Here is a 17,511-nt window from a genome sequence, read left to right on the forward strand (position 1 = left end):
AAACTCAGTGTTACAAACCTGAATACACAAAGAGTACTTCACCCACTCCCTCTTCTAAAGCAAATCTTTGTGTAGATAGGCAGGTTTAGTTTGATGACTATTTCACATGCAGCTGTTGCAGCCAAACAGGTGTTAATGGTTGCAACCACAACTAAATGAAAACACTTCCCACATCTTCAACACTTACCAACTGCCTGAAAGACCTGGAGACATAGCATGTTCAGAAAACCCCCAAATTTAAGGCATTTCTGATGAGCGAGGCCAACCTCGCATCTTTCAGAAAGGACCCATCTAAAAATCTTCCAGTTTGTTCGCCCACCCCTACACAAAAATTAATTCAGTGACAAAGCCAGGGTATGAATGTATAGCCACCAAGCAAGGAACAGTTTCTGGTCTGTCTTTGTAAAAGAATTCAACTTCGGTTATTTGCTGACAGGGAGAAATCAAATGAATTGTCGATCATCTCTTGCAGTGTCAACCTCCACCCCCAAGTTATAAATAGACTTTTATTTGCAGCCTGATTTACACCACTGATGACTATGTAACACAGTTTAAAAAATAAGAAGTGGGGGAGGGCTATACCAAGTTATCAAAGGACTCTGATGGCGTGTACATCAGTAACAGCATGGTAACAGAAGCAAGTTAAGAATAGCATTCAGATGTTCAGAAAACATGCTGCAGTGATTCTCCTCACTTGCTTTTATGTCACCAGCTCTTTTTTTCAGCATCGAGGGAAAACACCCGATACAAAGAACAATACTGGAGTATTTTTCTTCTGCAGAATCTACTGATGCCTTACATTTAAACTAGTGACTTTCAATGATGAAGTTTCAGTCAGTGCATGAGCTAATTTACATCGGCAGTACATTCTCACAATTTAGCATTTTAGGCAGGTATCAACCTTTTTTTGTATGTTAGCTCATATGTTGGCATTACATTTTAGTTAGGATGATCTGGTTCAGCCTAAACAGCAGTACCCAGACTATAAGCTACTGCTGAAAAAGGAGTCTCTTAATATTACAGCATATTATTATTTCTTGCAGAAGATACTCTCCAACACCACTTTTTAACAATAAACATCCATCAGTATGTAACACTAGCAATCTTTTCACCACACAAATGTCACTGAGTAACAGGTATTTTTTTTTAATTAAAAAAAACCCAAAACCCGTAATGCTTTTTTTAACAGTAAATTTATTAGCCCTGGGAAATACTGCAATTCTACCCATCTGCTACATACAGGCAGACTTACTCCTAGAATCTGCAGTCCGTAACTGAAGTTTTAAGTGCTATTCTTATCCCACAACCCAAAGGTAGTTTTAAATCCCTAGACAAGGTACGCATGCTTATTCTTCTTTAGCTACTCATTATAAACTGAGCATTAGCTGTTTAAATGAGATCAGTTTATGTCTACCACAAAAGTCAATATAAACTTTTTTAGTCAAGACTGTTTGAGTACTGCAGTCAATCTGAAGTTAGTTTTCTATATGAAATACTGGCGCCTGAGGATTCTTCTCACTTACACTGGCACATCAATGTATATGTAAGATAAAAATGCATCAAGGCAAAGTTTTGAAGAAAGCATCGTGTTGCAAGAGATGCAGTGCTGTCTGGAGTTTTGCAGGAAACTAGTGCATAGAAGAACACTTAATTATTCTGGGGATTTATCACTAATACCATCTCAGTACATCAACACTTCCTTTCATCCAGAAGGCCTGGACAATTATAAAACTGTTAAGGTAAGAATATAGTAGAACTTCTCACGGTTTCTTGGTGAAGAAGAATTTTTAACAATATAGTCCTCTGTATTTTGGAGGACTAAAACTCACTTTTATATAACTTAGTCCTTTTTTCAGCATAAATGGAAAGCACCCTATTTAAAGGGCAGCCCTGGAGTATTTTCCTACTGCAGAAGCTACTGAAGCACGTATACTGACTAAAAAGAATGCTCACTCTTGACTCTTGGAAGATGTTAGCTATGGCAGACAGAAATTGACTTCCACCTGAGAATCTTTTTTATATCCAAGAGATTACTAGTGCTGCTTTCAAAGGCAACTCCTGAATGATAACACAACCCTCTAAAACAAATAGTGGGTAACACCACAAGCCAAGCTTTGTCAGTTGCGTTTTGTTATCCTTCGATTTTCCAACACATATCCGCTGCTGCACTGCCGCCTTCTAGTCACCACAACTGAAAAAAGAAATGCAAGTTAGTACGCTCTCAGAAACTGAGACAAAAAAGCTAAATAATCTTCCAGTTGATTGTTTTTATATACACGCTGCATACTTTTGGATTATATTCAATTTGTCCCAACAGTATGAAAATACATCAACAGCCAACTACAATAATCAAAACAATCTGAGGACTACTTGTATTAATGCACGGTCCTTGTCCAGCATTGTCTCCAGAGCAAGTACTAAGTAAAGCCTCTCTAATTCCTGTGTGTATTCCCCCTCCAAACTCTGCCTACCACAAAATCCCACTAGCTCTTGACCACCTCAGCATGATACTCAGGAGCCCTGTAATAAACTGGTACATGCACTGGTACTGATCTGTAAAGTGACGTACTATAAATTAAATAAAACTTGTGATCAAGAGAAGGCAAACAGCTTGCTGATTAGTAGAATTACATCCTTATTTTTTACACAGTTAGTGTTACCTTTGCTGCCATGAGTTAAGTTCTATTTACTGCGCCCTAACTAACATTCACACCATACCTGTTAAGAATTTGGAAATGTTTATAAGCTGCAGAGTAGGCTGAGAAAGTGAGCTTTTATCTTGAATATCTTTTATTAATTACAACATGGCCCACTACCAGCAGTAAGTGACAAAACAGATCTAGTGAATTGAGAAAAAAGCACTTTTATTTTTCCATGAGAGAGAAGCTTTTTCACCTGCCAAGAGTAACCTTCTGCTTCCCAGGTAATACAGAGAATTGAAGCGCACACATATAAAGAAAATGAAAACATTCTGACACAGCCTACACAATGATTTGGCAAAACTTTTGAAAGTCACCTAGGATGCTGCATATTAAAAGAGAGTATCCCATCTCTTTATATTAGAGGATTCGTGATCTGGATCAGCCTCAAACCATAAATTTAAAAACTGACTCCTGCTCATGTTTTGCAGGTTGGTGGGGGAGCGAGGGAGAAGTGCTTACTTTTAGACATATTTCCCTAATCCACTTTGGTGCCATAGTACTGACATTAGTGATTTTTCAATGAAAAGTGATTTTTTAATGAAAAAGGTTAGGTTTTTTAATCTTTGAAGAGATACCTATAGTTCAAATGGTGTCCTTTCCAGGAGGATTTGTGATTTAAATATTTCAAGCCATGCTTAAAAGGAATGCAAAGATAAGCAAAGTAACACTTTTTGTTGGTTGAAATTTTATCAGGTGACAGAGAAATAAAAAAAATTGGTCAGGTAGCAGCTTTTATTTCATTTAACTATATGCTTCCTTTGACTCAGAACAGAAAACACTCATGATGCTTCTGTATTTGATCTGAAATACAATCCAGTACCCTGAAATAAAAGTGTGGTTTCTTCTTCTTTATCAAGGTAACAGCAGCAATTTATCAGGACTATTTACAAAACATTACTGGCATATTCTGACAAAGGCACTGCACAGCTATATAGTTGCTGTTGCTGAGACTCCAAGAAGAATAAATTGTAAGCCAACTGAGACTACAAACATCACACAGTACGCAACAGAACCTGTCCATCACACAAGATGGAAATTCCCTGAAATCAGTAACCATGTGGCAGATGAACAATACTGTACCAACTACAGCTTTTTCTTTCCACCGTTTCAAAGTTGGTTCTCAAAAGCAATATTTGAAACTAACAGCAAAATACATTCTTACATTTACAGAGTACCTTGAAAACTAATTAAAAAAAGACATAAAAAGTACACACGCTTCTTGCTTAAATACCTCCCGTGGAAAAGAGATTTGTTTGTATCCTTCACTCTACACTAGATTTCAACAGATTTTGCACACGTTAGAAGTTTATTTCCTTTTTTTTTATGTAACAATTATTTAGTAGAAAAGTTTTCCGAAAAGCTGTATGACAGCCACTATCACTTTCTTTTTTCCTGGTGAGTTATCAGAGGAACAGAAGAGACGGTCACTCTTCCACATAAAGTCTGAAGACAGCTGCTCCTACATCTACTTGAAAAATAATTTTAATAGGGTAGGCTTCAAAGTCATGAAACACAGCTGACCTACAAAGTTTTAAACCATCCTGGAGATACCTGGAAGTCTGCAATTTAATCCAAGGATCCCTGCAGAGATTAATTCCTAATCAAAGATTATACTCAGTATAATCATTAAATTGCACGTTCTGCATTTAGCAAGACAAATTAAATGTCTGTACTGACATCTATTAATCCAATTCAGATTTTTATGGTCTGGTCTTATAAAGATTCCTAGACTAAATACTCTCTGCAGCATGATTTAAAGTGCATTTGTAATCATATTTTATGTTCAGCCATACCCAAATTGGACCAATTTCTGCAGATGAGAAGTCTCTCACTGTCATTCCAAACTTGGTAGGATTAAAAAGCCTACTTAAACCTCCTCCTCCAAAATTCAAACAGGAAGTTGAAAATATTATTTAGCCATGAATAATGTCCATCTGAATTTATAAACACAGAAGCACCAAAAACCCTCCTTCCAGCTATTACACTAGTACAACATTTACCTTATATATTGGTGCAGGCACCACTCATCTCTGCCATCAACACAGATGAACCGGCATTACTTCAGTGGCATCTTCTAGAAGGTATCACCCTGCAGTCAAAACAAGATACAACAAATTGAAAAAAGTATATTTTACAGCATGAGTCAACCTATAGTGCTTCCCCCCTCCATGTAAAAAAAGTCACAAGTTTGGGTTTGTGGATTATTCTGTTGCAAGTTTTACTACTTCTCTTTTAAGTGGTGGAGGATTCACTGGCTTGGAATGGACTGGAATGGCTTAGTGATAGGTTGCATGGCTTATGGATTCTCATTCCTTTTCAATGGTGCACTGCCATGTTAAATCCATAAGTTGAACGACAAAATTTACTGAGGACTAAACAGTAGTACAAAGCTTTTGGGTTTGTGGTTTGGTTTTGTTTTTTTTTAGTTGGAAGTCTTCACGTCTATTATATTCAAGAGCATCTTTTGAACTTCATGGCTTTACCTGAGTCATAACAACTTGCCACAGGTTCTGCCACATGTACTAGATATCCCTCTAACGCAGTGTCAAACTAAACAGTCAGGCATCCAACTAAACGTCAAGTTTGCAATGGCTTGCTTCAAACTCCCAATAGCCGAGTTGATATTTGTCAATCTAAACCAATTCCTGATTTCACAAGGCTTTAATTTTGTTAAAATAATAGTATATGCAGCCTCTTTAAGCATCTTCACTGAAAGATACTGGGCACAAAATACCCCCTCCCAACCCTACTTGGCAATATTCTGTCTACAGTGAGCTGCATTATGCCTTTAGTTTCAAAATTGGTGCCATAAATGCTTTTATCCAAGAAGAAATGTTGAATTTGGAGAACTTCTAATGTATGCGAGTATTTCTTTTCCTTTTTTTTTTTAATCTATACAGCACTTCCATTGCCATGACGTGCAGCTTGTCTTACTGTACTAGAGGAAGATAACTTGGTTCAATTTTGACTTAGACTGAAAAACTAGTTTGCTTTGCTTACCATCTTTGCTGTTTCACAGGCATTTGATGCTTTAAATCAGCTGTGGAATGCTGAAAGATTCACTTGTTTTTATGAAGCCATAAGCCTTTGAGAAGTTGGAGAGAAAGACTTCTTTGCTTATCTTATTTTCTCCTTTGGAATCAAAGATGTTCCTTTAAAAGTGAAACACTACAGAGTTGCAAAAATTTGAAACAGTATGAGTAAGCATCGTTTTGCAGCTTCTTTTTTTGATGGAATTGGTCAAAATTTTTTTTTATTTTTTACAGTATTCTGTAGCTGACTTACATGTACATGATTTATTTGGAGGGGAGATCCTTTCAAACTCCCCATGAAACAGTAGGAAGGCAGAAAATAGTATTATCCACTTGTTTTTTCGGGTTAAGTGAATGATATCCTCTATTTTTCTTTACACAAGGATCTGAAGGCATTTTGTATTGGGAACACTGTGACTTCAAATTCTAGGCACAACTGAACTTTGTGTGGAATATCCCCACCACCCTCCAAATCACAAGCAATACTTTGTTTAAGAATGAGATGCTGAACATGTAGAACAATCCACCTCCATGTTAGATGGTTAGATGTTGTGTGGAAGATCTTAAGAACTGCTTGTTCCATTCATGAGGAAAATCAGATGGAAGTGTCGTATTTCAGGGAAACTTTACTTTGAAAATTACAACACTAGTACACAGCTCAAGTTTTATACATTTAACATTTGCTTTTTGAAAGAAATGTTAACAATTTTGAAATGAAATTAAACATTGGTTTAACTTTTCCTCACAAAAGCATAAAAGTCATGGAGGGGAAAACTTAACAGGCAACAATAAAAAAAGGTAAAAACAACTTTTCCTTTTAGTAGTCCTCTGGTAGTAAAGATAGAACAACTTCCACTTTTCATTTTTTTGAGAAGTAATCTGTCTTGGTCCAAAAGTTTAAGAGTGTTTTTAGTATCTGCTTCTGCCTCCACCTCTATCGGATCTGCTTCCACCACGGCCACCACCTCTGGGTGCTCCGCGGCTTGAACTACTGTAAGAATCACGAGGAGGTGGATAGCCCCTTTCCATGGATGGGGGAAGACCCCTGTCTTGTCTTCCAACACGATCACGGCCACTTGAGTAGACATCACTTCTGCTGCTTGAGTAACTTTCTCGGCTTCCATATCCATCTCGTGTGCTGCCGTAATCATCATATCGACTGCTTCCACCATAAGATGGCGGGGGCCCTCGTGCAGGTGGAGCACTACGTGAGTTACCTGCAGGGTCAATGGTCAGGTAATATGGCAACACCATAAGTTATATATAACAATTTCAATCTGAATTTACAGAATTGCTGTATTTAAATGTTTACTGCTACTCTTTTGTATGTATTGAGATGTTCTTAATATAATCTGCCACATTAATGGTATTTAAAGTGGGGATTGCATATCAGGCAGTGAGTGGATTTAAGGACTCTGAAGGAATGAAGACGGTGTTTATTCAGGCAGGCTCTTTACTGGGTATTCCAGAACAGCTTGTTATTTTATAGAAGAAACTCAGCCATATTTTCCAGAGATAGTTGCAATTCTGAACTGTAGACTTTGCTTCTTTAGCTTATAGCTTATTTAACAAGATGATCAAATGATAACCAACAACTGCACTTTCACTGTAGGGGAAAAAAAGCGTGCCACTTCCCCCTAAAACATGAGCAACCTAGTAAAGGTCAGATTTTATGACACCTGTACAGATTACTACATGATCCTCAAAATGGATTCTTACCATAACTCTCATATGAATCTCTGTAGGAGCCTCCACTTGGATGATCTGAGTAGTCTCGGTCACGTCCACCACCGTATCCATCACGATCACTATAGGAGGAAAGACTACTAAGACTTAGTACAGATCAGTAAGATCACAGCAAGAATAAAATGACAGGGAGAAAAATCCAACAGTAGGTACCTATATCCCCTAGAGGGGTATTCGTCACGTGAACTGGAATGACCATAATCACGATATGCGTAGTCTCGTGGAGGTGGTGCGTAGTCCCGTGTATCTCTGGAACTGGGATAATCTCTGCTTGAATAACTATAAAGAACAAGAATTGGTATGTTAGCCATATGTCACACCTCAAAAGATCAGGGATCAAAATCCTTCTCTGAACAACAACAAAAAAGCCAAACTAAATTAGTAAAAAGAATTTACCCGTCTTTAGTGCTATAGCCATCATCCCTTGGAGACATGTAGACATCTCTTCGTGATGGCATTGGTTCTCTGCGTGGAGGACCACCATAACTGTCTCTTCCACGTGACACAGGAGCTTAAGAGAAACAGTCCATATTTTTAAACTTAATTAGCATTTAGCCACACAGAAGACTCCTCAAGGCAAGTAAGTATTACCAGACTGTTTATAGCTATTTAAAAGTATCTCTGTAGCCTACATATGTAATACTTCACATTTCTGCTTGGACAGTTTTAAAGCTGCACTAGAAGAAACACAATCATCAAATCACAGCGAATTGTTCCAAACAGCATCAAAATTACCTTGTTATGAAGAGAACTGATAAATTAGAAAAACAATACACTATCCCACTGCAGATTTAAGTTAAAATCAATGATTTGCAACAGTTCCTGAAGGAAGACTAAGGTGCTACAGCTAAGCAACAAAGTAATTCATGAAGCCCTTACCTCTTCCCCCCATACTACTGCTACGCACTGGTCCTGAAGGTGCAGATCTTTTAGGTGGAGGGCCTCCACTTCGTGGAGGTGGTCCTCTCTTCATGGGAAGTGGCCCTCGAGAAGACCCTAGAAGGATAAGCCATGAACCAAATTGTTATTTCTGTGATGTTCACCTGTATGCCCCTAAAGCCTGAACTACAATAACCTATGTGCTGTTATTACCACTATGTGAGCAACAGTAAACCTCTAAAATAAGACCTCAAAGCCTTCTCCTGTGTTTTGGCCACTACTAGATGCTACTGGCAGAATTGAGAGCCCACCAAGTTAACTTTCCACAGCCTAAATTCCTGTCAAAAACTGTCTTTTAGAACTTATCCAAAAGCCACAGGGTGTGACACAAGGGAGAAAGACAGCTGCTATCTGTAATCAGTCACAGCTTTAATGCTCAACAAGTTAGTGTTCTCAGAAGACAAGAGCCACCTGGGAAGATGTACTAGAGAAGATCCTACATAGAGAGGGAACAGAGGCCCTACAGAGTCTGTAGAACCTACTACACAGACTCTTCAAGACAGGAGTTTTCACTATTTCCAGGGGGATTTTTTCTGCATTACAGCTTTTACTGTTATACCTCAGGTGCTGCTTGCTTTTTCTGTTAAGCAACAGTTTTGTTTTGATACTGAAGTCTCTGAATAAATAGCTATATCTTAAGTTAAAGAATATCCAGTATCAAGTAATGTACTATCCTTCCCCTTCAGAAACCTTCAACTCAACACACTACTATTTTATAACAACACACAAGGCTTAGCTTCCCTAACTCCCACTATGATCTGGAAGGATCAGTCCTAGAATTTAGTAAGTTTAGAGCTCTTGCTAGTAAGAATGAAAGGCAGTTCCCTTTCCCTGGTGGAAGAGAATCGCTTTTTCAACTTCAATACCAGAAAGCTTCCTTTCTCACGTGCAGGGCAGGAGTTTTGCTTTTCTTTCACAGCCAAAAGTCAAGTGGAGTGTTAGTTGTAGAAGGGAATCTTCATATTTGAAAGCCTTTTCTTAAGGTGTACTTGCCTAACCAAAAATTTGACTAAACTGCCGAGATCATATTTCATCATTTTAATAAAGAACAAGGAGTGCACTATTCAGCTGTTTGACTTTTTTTCCAGTAGGATTATTGTCATCTTCCAATGGGATTGTCTTGTATGTTGTCCAAGTATATAATGAGAGAGGTAAATACATACCCAAGTGACTCCCTCTTGAAGGTGGTCCTCTCGCGCCACTTCCGCCTCTTCCACCTCTAAGGCCCCTGGGAGGACCTCTGCTTCGTGGAGGGGGTGGCGGCCCACGCCTACCACCACTTTCAAAGGATGGCTTGGTTGCTTGTTCCACTTTAATTGCTTTCCCATCTAATGACTAAAGAAGAAGCTGCTTTACTTACTGCTCAGTCACGTTTGTATTTCTTAAATTAAGCCCCTCTTGCTTCACTATTATAGGGCTTCCATTTTATAAAGTTAGAGAAACTCTAGAACTGATTTCAGTCTTCAGTATTAGTGCCCATGTACTCAGCAGCATGTTGGGCCTAATTTCTACAGTACTTCATTCTTGTGGTATTGACGAAAAAAAAAAATACAGAGCAGCATCAGAAAGGACTTTCAGTGAAAACACAAGCGTCCAATGATTACGGCAGCCCCATGTCATTTATTCTGTAAATGAAACACGATTTATGATCTCCAATTACTTTCAATTGCCACGGACTTTTGTACCAAACTAGGACTGCACCAGTAGTTACAGGATTAAGCTGAAGGTATCTTAGCTTCAGTTGGGATTTCTGGCAATGGGGAGGCCGTTTAGTACATTTTCTTGATGTCCTGATAAAACGGTGATCACTGAAGTATTTAGGAGTAATTTCAGCATCTACAAAGCAGACTGAGTATGATAATTCACCCCTCTTTTCTACTGTTTCAAGTTGGGTTTTCAAAAAAGGTGACTGACACAATTTACTCTACTACTTGCTTTTCCAGAGTGGAGGTGCTTTGGGGTTTTGTTTGTTTGGGGGTTTTGTTGTGTGTTTTTTTGGCAGGGGAAAAAAAAAGTAGAAGCTTTTTCTGGAATATAAACCTGCAATAACAGGAACTGTGGGGCCAACTATTGTACCTCAAACATGAGCAGGTGGTAAGACATACTGAGTAACTCAACCTGATTAATCAAATTTATGTATAATCTTTCAGACACCACACATTTGGTAATTATAGCAGAGCCAAGATCACAAGCTCTCCTGAAGTTAGGTTACTGCACATCTATCCTGGCAAACATGGTTTATTTGCCTTTTTTTAGCAGTTAAATATTTAACTCTGCTATGACAACTAATGAATTATACAGGTAGGAAGCGGTTTCTATTGCTAGTAATGTCTTACTCCCAACTGCTGATAGTATTTTACTGAGGTACTGAATCTTTTTTGTTCTCCACTGAAATCTAGACCTCTCTGAAATCATCCACTTTAGTAGCTCACGTATTCTGCCACCATATGTAGTTGTAGCTACTGTTTGAAAAATCCATGTGTATAGCCACAGGTCCAATTTAACCCACTGTGAGGAAAAAAATTAATACTAGCAAAATCATACTGGTCTTGGCTTTGACTTAATAAAAGTATTTTACTTATGGAAGGTTCCTCATTAAGTCTTTTCACATGACAAGCTGAAACATTCCAGGAGCGAGCATTAGTACCTCTCATCACTGGAACTTCTCAGTTTGTATCATATTATTTTGCCATTATTATCATTCATCGGTCTCTGGCATCCTTCTCAAAACAGTAACAGTGGGCTTGAAGCCTTAAGCTTTGCCATCATGACCACTGTTGTCCTCAATTTCATGGCAGATTCTTGACAGCTTGTTTGAAGTTTAGAAACCAAACACCATCCCCCTGTGCTAGCATGGGTTCTGAAAACCTGGATGCTAGGTCCGAGTTCTTCCCTTTTTTATGTAGGAGGTACAGTTTTCCTTATCATTTCTCCTCCTATTTCCTTCTGCCTTGCACTTACGCATCTTACCTAGGCAAAAGATAGGTTTCTTTTGAAACTGCTTTATGCAAGCAGTCTTAAAAAGCTATGCCTAAGGTCCAAAAAGACCTTTCATTAGGTCCAAGAAGATTATTTCTCTTTTGTTAACCACAAGATACTTGTCAAAGTTTGTTGTATTTTTAAAGCAGAAGGGACAACTTCATTTTATAGGTTCTTAGCTCAAAGAAGAAAGGTCTTATGTCACTGAACAGATAAAACTCACACAAGCCATCTCAGAATAAGAAATTTTTTTCAATGAGCCCAAAGCACCACCTGCCAACATGAACACTCTTAGTTGGTGTTTATAACCTTGACTCAGAGTGTTAGAGTAGCATTTTTAGCATACGGGCACCATGAAGTGGAGTCACCTTGGTGCTAAAAACCAGGAAAGTAATTTAAGATACGAGTCATTTAAGGATAATAATAGATTGGCAATCATAAAAACTCCTATATGTGGAATGAACAATCTATAAAGCTTTGCAAGGTGAGCCAGGGAACCTTAACCAAACAGAATCAGAGAACTGTCCTGCAACCTGTTCAACGTTCCAACCGAAGAGATGAATGAAATTTAGGAAATTTTGGGAGTGGGGCAGAAATCCAGTATTCCGAAGAAACTGTTACAGAAATTTGCATGAAACTGCAACCTAATGCCACATAGGCATTTCCTCTCCAATGGACCATTTTACTGTTGATGCTGCAGTGACTCCACCATTCCTCTATGTTCCTTGATGGCACATCAAGCGGGCTTCCTTTCCCCCAATATATTCAAGAACTGAAGATCATTTCTTATCAGGCTGAGCTTCTATGTATTGTATCACTTCTTCACCATAAGAACTGGAAACACTTTCTGTTGATTAGAGGAAGACAACCTTCAGTAGCACTGAGTACAGTTTAGACTGTTGTTTGTATTATTGTATTTGCTTCCAACCTCTTAACACAGTCCAGCTGGCTTGGCAGGTCTACACTGGAACTAAATCTTTGGCTTGTCCTGGATGTTTCCTCTAAGGTCATATCCTCTCTTTAATTATCCATTTTGTCCTCAGGACTTAAAAATCAAAAGATCATGAGAACAGCCTACTGCACAGAATGACCATTACAGACTTGGAATATTCACACTTGTGTCCAGATTAGCATCTACTCTTCATGACATCAGGATGTAGTCTTGACTACCATGAATTAAGGTTCTTAAAGAAGACTAGTAATATGCTATGGTAAAGTACTTCTAACATTTCTTCTGTGCTGCTCAGACACGCTGTAGAGAAGAAATTTAAGTGAAAAAATCTCCACCCCCACTCCAAAATCATTATCTCCTGACCTCTTTCTGCAGGACTGAAATTAATCTTCAACAAGCAAGCTTAGACTAGTCTATGCTTGTCCCATTTTAGAATGAAATATAATTAACCCCCTTCCTTCCCCCCACCCAGAAAGGAGTAAAACATTGGATATACGTTTTTCATGAACATTTGCGAAGCAAAAAAATCAAATGCAAATTCACTCTTGCAGAATCTCTCTAAATCGGCCTCTTCTACGGGCTGCAACTTTGAATTCCTTTGGAATGACAGAATGAGCAACACACTGGCGATGCAGAACTCTTCCCCCTGGCTACAGGTCAACTTTTCAGAGTGCTTGAACTATCGTCTGCACAGTGCTTCTGCTGCTTCATATTAAGTGCCTGAAATTCTCATGAGTGCTCCGATCCATCATTTCCAGATAGACTGAAAAGCTCCCAGTTCTGACTTGTTGTAACAATCTCTTCCCACAGCATGCCTCAAACATTGCTCCTCCTCAGATCTAGAATGCAGAGTCTTTTTGAGGTACAAGCAGTACTTATTGTCCAGAAGGCTTTCTGAAGATGAGGATGAGAGACTACTTCATGAACATATTCCACATCTTTCATATCCATGGTCAAACCAAGCTAGACCAGTACAGAACTGGAACGATACACAGCAGCACCTAAAGGTTTACATTAAAAAGGTCACTCTAGGCCAAATCCCAAGCGAGGATGTTCTTTTCATACACTATTTTATGTTCCAATTTCAAAGCAGATGAAGGTACTTTTAGATTTGTAGTGTTGAAGACAGAAACCATGAGAATGATGATCCACAAGGCAGTATTTTCTAGCATTTCTTGACAATGATGCAGATGGTGCATTCCAAAACACGTAGACATTACCTCAGCCACAAACATTCAATCTCATTTAGCTACTTCACTACACATTACTCTCCTAAATGCTTCCAATGTGACCAAACACATGCCACAACATTCAAGATTCAGAACAGTTGGTGATTATTTTCAGAGGGATTTTCACTTGAAAGCTGCACTCCACAAACACTTAGGATTAGTGACTGAACTCCTTTCAGTCTGACAATTAGTTGCTGGTGCTTGAAGTTACCTTATGTGAGGGTTCACTGTAATGACTACTTCAGAGGAAATCGGTATTTAAGAACTGCAGTAAACAAGTCTTCAGAACTGTAGCAAACTACACAATGGAGAAATAAAATTCAATAAAAGGAGCACCTTTAAGGATGTTTAGGCTGGTAGAGAAAAGACATTATCTGACTTGTCACTCTCTGCCTTGGCAAAAACTATGAACTTGTTTAAAGAGGAAGCAAGTCTCCAAAGAAAGTAATACTAATTGTCATGAGGTTGTCCTGAAGCACCCAGAAACTATGTACACACAGCAGAAAAGCTGCTGTCACACAAAATAAGGAAGTTTTAATGTTTGTGTTCACTGTGAACACTGCAGCAAGCTCATTTTCTTATTCCCAAAATACAAATGTTACACTTTACTTACTGACATCAATGACTGACATTTTTCTTTCAATGTCTTACACTAACAAGACAAACAGCTATCAAAATCCCAAGTGTTAATTAATCAGAATCAGTAGAAGCTTCTTCACCTTATATGAACGGCATCTCAGAGACACTACTTAGAAAAAGGCCAACACAGCACGACCTTAACACAACCGCTCAGATTATGCATTGAACACCAGAGTCTGAAATTCAAGTTAACTGAGAAGACATCTTTCACTGCCTAAAGAGACAGCACCTCTATGACAATAAGCAGCTATATTGACCATTAAGTTGCAAACTTGCATCTAGCTTCTCAAACACGTGCCAGAACAAACACAGATCATAACAGCCTGCATTCCTTTGAGAAACTATGCTGGTATTTATCTCAGAACTTTTCCTCCAAATTCCTAAGTTTTTCTTTTTAAAAGATGTTACATATGCATTAAATTTTTATTTCCTGTTAAAGTCATATTGTTGCATTGTAGAGTGTAAACAAGCAAATTCAATTGCTGGCTAACTGCAAAGCTATTTCACATTAACTGGCAAGACAGTCCTTATACATGCCAAGTAGATTTATGATGCAACTCACAGATGTAGGAGGTTATCTACAGATCACCAGATAGCACATCAACACTCCAGCAAAGTAGGGAAGTCACATTAAACCCATGTTAAGGGAACCATTAATAGTTTTCAGGTAAGTCACTTCCCTGAAGTGTAATTTACAGAACATTGTATTCCAGTATGATAAAAACATTATAGGAGACATGCAAGAATGAAGAGCTGACTAATAACAAGCCCTCCATCACCAATTGAAAAAAATAAAAAAGGAGATTGTAGCTGACAGCCAGACTTCACTTTCTACAGTCACATCCATAATCAGGAAAAAGTGATTTGAGCCTCATGGAGACAGAGACATTTTGCCAAATTTGAAACTGGGACTTGTCTCCAGGATCTTCTAACACATTGTCTTTCCAACTTTTATTACTAGTTAATTTACCGTAAAGATCAATACTGCTGGTCAGTAGCAACAGCAACATATAATTGGTCTTAATTCCTACCTTTCCATTCATATCTCTGGCAGCATCTTTTGCATCTGCTGGACTCTCAAACGTGACAAACGCAAATCCTCTGGACTTGTTGGTTTCACGGTCTTTCATCAAAAGGACTGCAGAAATAAAGTCACATTACTCTTTCCTGTAATTAGGTACTAACACTTAACCTTTATTTAACCTTTTAAGCTCAGAACTTCTTAGAGGACATGAAAGCACCATCATTTCAGATGATCAATGCCAAAAAAGTCATCACAGCTATGTTGTTGCTTTTTATTTTTTAGTATTTTAAATCACAGGGTTTTCTTTTTACCTTCCACAATGCGTCCATATTTGCCGAATACAGCCTCAAGGGCTTTTTCATTAGTCTCTGTGTTCAGGCCCCCAATGAACAGTTTCCCAGGACGATCTGCTTCAACCATTTTGATTCCGCAAATGACCTATTAAAAGCATAAGGTTGTTATTAACAAAACATCAGACTGCAACAGAGACTTCCATACCACTTCATGGAGTATAAATTACTTCTTTCTTCAAAAACACAAGCAAATTTTCTTGAGCAAGATGACAATTAAGAGATATGAGGTATAAAGAACATAAAATTAAGATTTTTAGACTGAAGCAACTAGTAGTACTGCCTTCAGTTACTTCTTCACACTATACAGTCTATTTCAAATAGATTAAGTTAACTTTAAAGGAGTGGAACAAAGCACTGATGAGAAGTCTCTTAAGATCAAGTAGTATTGGTGAATATGAAAAGTCCTTCAGGATTACTGCCTTTTTGCCTCGATGGTAACCCTAGCATCTAAATCCTGCCATAGATATTTCAAGAAATTTACTTAGCATGTCAAAGTAATACCAAAATATTAACTTTAAAGTCAGCTTGAAACAATATTCCACATTAAACTCATTCTTTGAATTATTTAAAGAACATCAAGAGTACGCCAAAATCCTGGCCTACACAACGCGTCAGCCTGAACAGATACCAGACCATCGCTGCAGTGCTACACAGCAAAGCCACGGCTAAGGCAAGGCGAGAAGACTTAATTAAAAAAAAAAAAAAAAAAGCCTTAGACAAAGCAAAACCTCGAAGCGCCTGGCGAAACGCCTGGCGCCTGTGGACAAACGTTACCCGGTTGCCTCCCAGCCCTACCTATGGCGGGAAAGCCCGCAGCAGCGTTCAAGGAGGGCCTGCGCAGCTCCCCGGCACACAAGGAGAGCCGGGACAAAGCAGCCCCCCCCGGAAGCAGGAGACCGGCGGGGGACGGGCCGCCCCGGGAGGCCGCGGCGCGGGCGCGCGCGGCCGCCCCCCTTCTCTACCCGGCGAAGGCGCGCGCCGCGCCGGGGAACGGGGCGGGGGAGGTTGGGGGGGGGGGGGGGCGTCAGACCCTCCGCGGTCTCCAGGCACCTCCACAAAATGGCGGCCACCTTTGGCAGGGACTCTTCTCCCTCCCGGCGCCAAATCGACCGCCTCGGCGCTAACCCGAGCCCCGTTTTGAACTATCCGCCCGGCCCTCCAAGCGCGGCCGCCGCCCTCCCTTCGTCCTCTGCGGGGATGCGGAGGACCACGCGGCGGGACCTCGAGCAGAACCCCCCGCACCTAAAATGGCGGCCACCGCGCCTCACGCGGTTGGGACCCCCCCACACCACCCCACCCCACCACAGCCGCACTTTTCCCTCCAACCTATGCAGGGCCAGGCGGGCAGGGAGGCGGGCCTGGCTCCGCCGCGCCTCGCCTCACCTCGGGCCCGCAGCGGCGGGCGTGCGGAACACAGCTCCCTCACCCACGGGCCGAGCCTTCCGCCGCGCCGCCGCCTTCCGCGGCCCGCTGCCGCCCCGCACGACCCCCGCTCTCCCCCTCCACCGGAGCCCCCGGGCCCGCTCAGCTTCGCCCGGCGGCACTCACCTCCGCTCGCGCCGAACCGCAACTGCGCAATGAGGGCGAACAAAGGCGCTGCGGGCCTTTATACCGCTGACGTCACCAGCCGGCTGTGGAGCCCCGGATGCAAGCGGCGGCGAGGCCGGCAGGGGGAGGCCGCAGCCCGCCGAGGCGCGCCGGCGTCCCCGGGGGGCCGGCGCGGAGCCCCCACGCCGCGGGGCGGATCAGCCCTCCCGCGGCTGGAGGGTGGGGGGAGAGGCCCGCCGGGGGGCTGCGGGGCACGGAGCGCTCGGTCCGGGCGCGCACCGGCCGCGGGTGGGGGGCGTGAGCCGCTCTACGGGAGCGCGGGTCGGTCCTGCCGGCTGGGAAAGGCGGGACCGCCGCGGGCAGCGCTT

The 17,511-nt window shown here is 40.8% G+C and overlaps 1 protein-coding gene and 1 non-coding gene across 3 annotated transcripts; both read right to left on the bottom strand.

Moving 5' to 3' along the window:
* Positions 1–6,342: 6,342 nt before the first annotated feature.
* RBMX (RNA binding motif protein X-linked) lies at positions 6,343–17,228 on the bottom strand. 2 transcript variants are annotated; one of them, XM_075054362.1, is made up of 9 exons: positions 17,144–17,228; positions 15,554–15,680; positions 15,250–15,356; positions 9,583–9,754; positions 8,360–8,476; positions 7,877–7,991; positions 7,634–7,759; positions 7,454–7,542; positions 6,343–6,951 (listed from the first exon to the last, which is right to left on the bottom strand). In XM_075054362.1, the coding sequence occupies exons 2-9, from the start codon at positions 15,660–15,662 to the stop codon at positions 6,644–6,646; spliced, it is 1,143 nt and encodes a 380-aa protein (XP_074910463.1). In that variant the 5' UTR covers positions 15,663–15,680; positions 17,144–17,228; the 3' UTR covers positions 6,343–6,643. The 2 variants fall into 2 exon arrangements, with proteins under 2 accessions (XP_074910463.1, XP_074910462.1); XM_075054361.1 differs by having other exon boundaries at positions 7,454–7,557.
* On the bottom strand, positions 15,427–15,499 carry LOC142043423 (small nucleolar RNA SNORD61). Its single transcript, XR_012654044.1, has one exon. It is a non-coding gene; the product is annotated as a small nucleolar RNA SNORD61 (small nucleolar RNA).
* Positions 17,229–17,511: the final 283 nt, after the last annotated feature.

Source organism: Buteo buteo, chromosome 22, assembly GCF_964188355.1.
Source record: "Buteo buteo chromosome 22, bButBut1.hap1.1, whole genome shotgun sequence".
Taxonomy (NCBI): domain Eukaryota; kingdom Metazoa; phylum Chordata; class Aves; order Accipitriformes; family Accipitridae; genus Buteo; species Buteo buteo.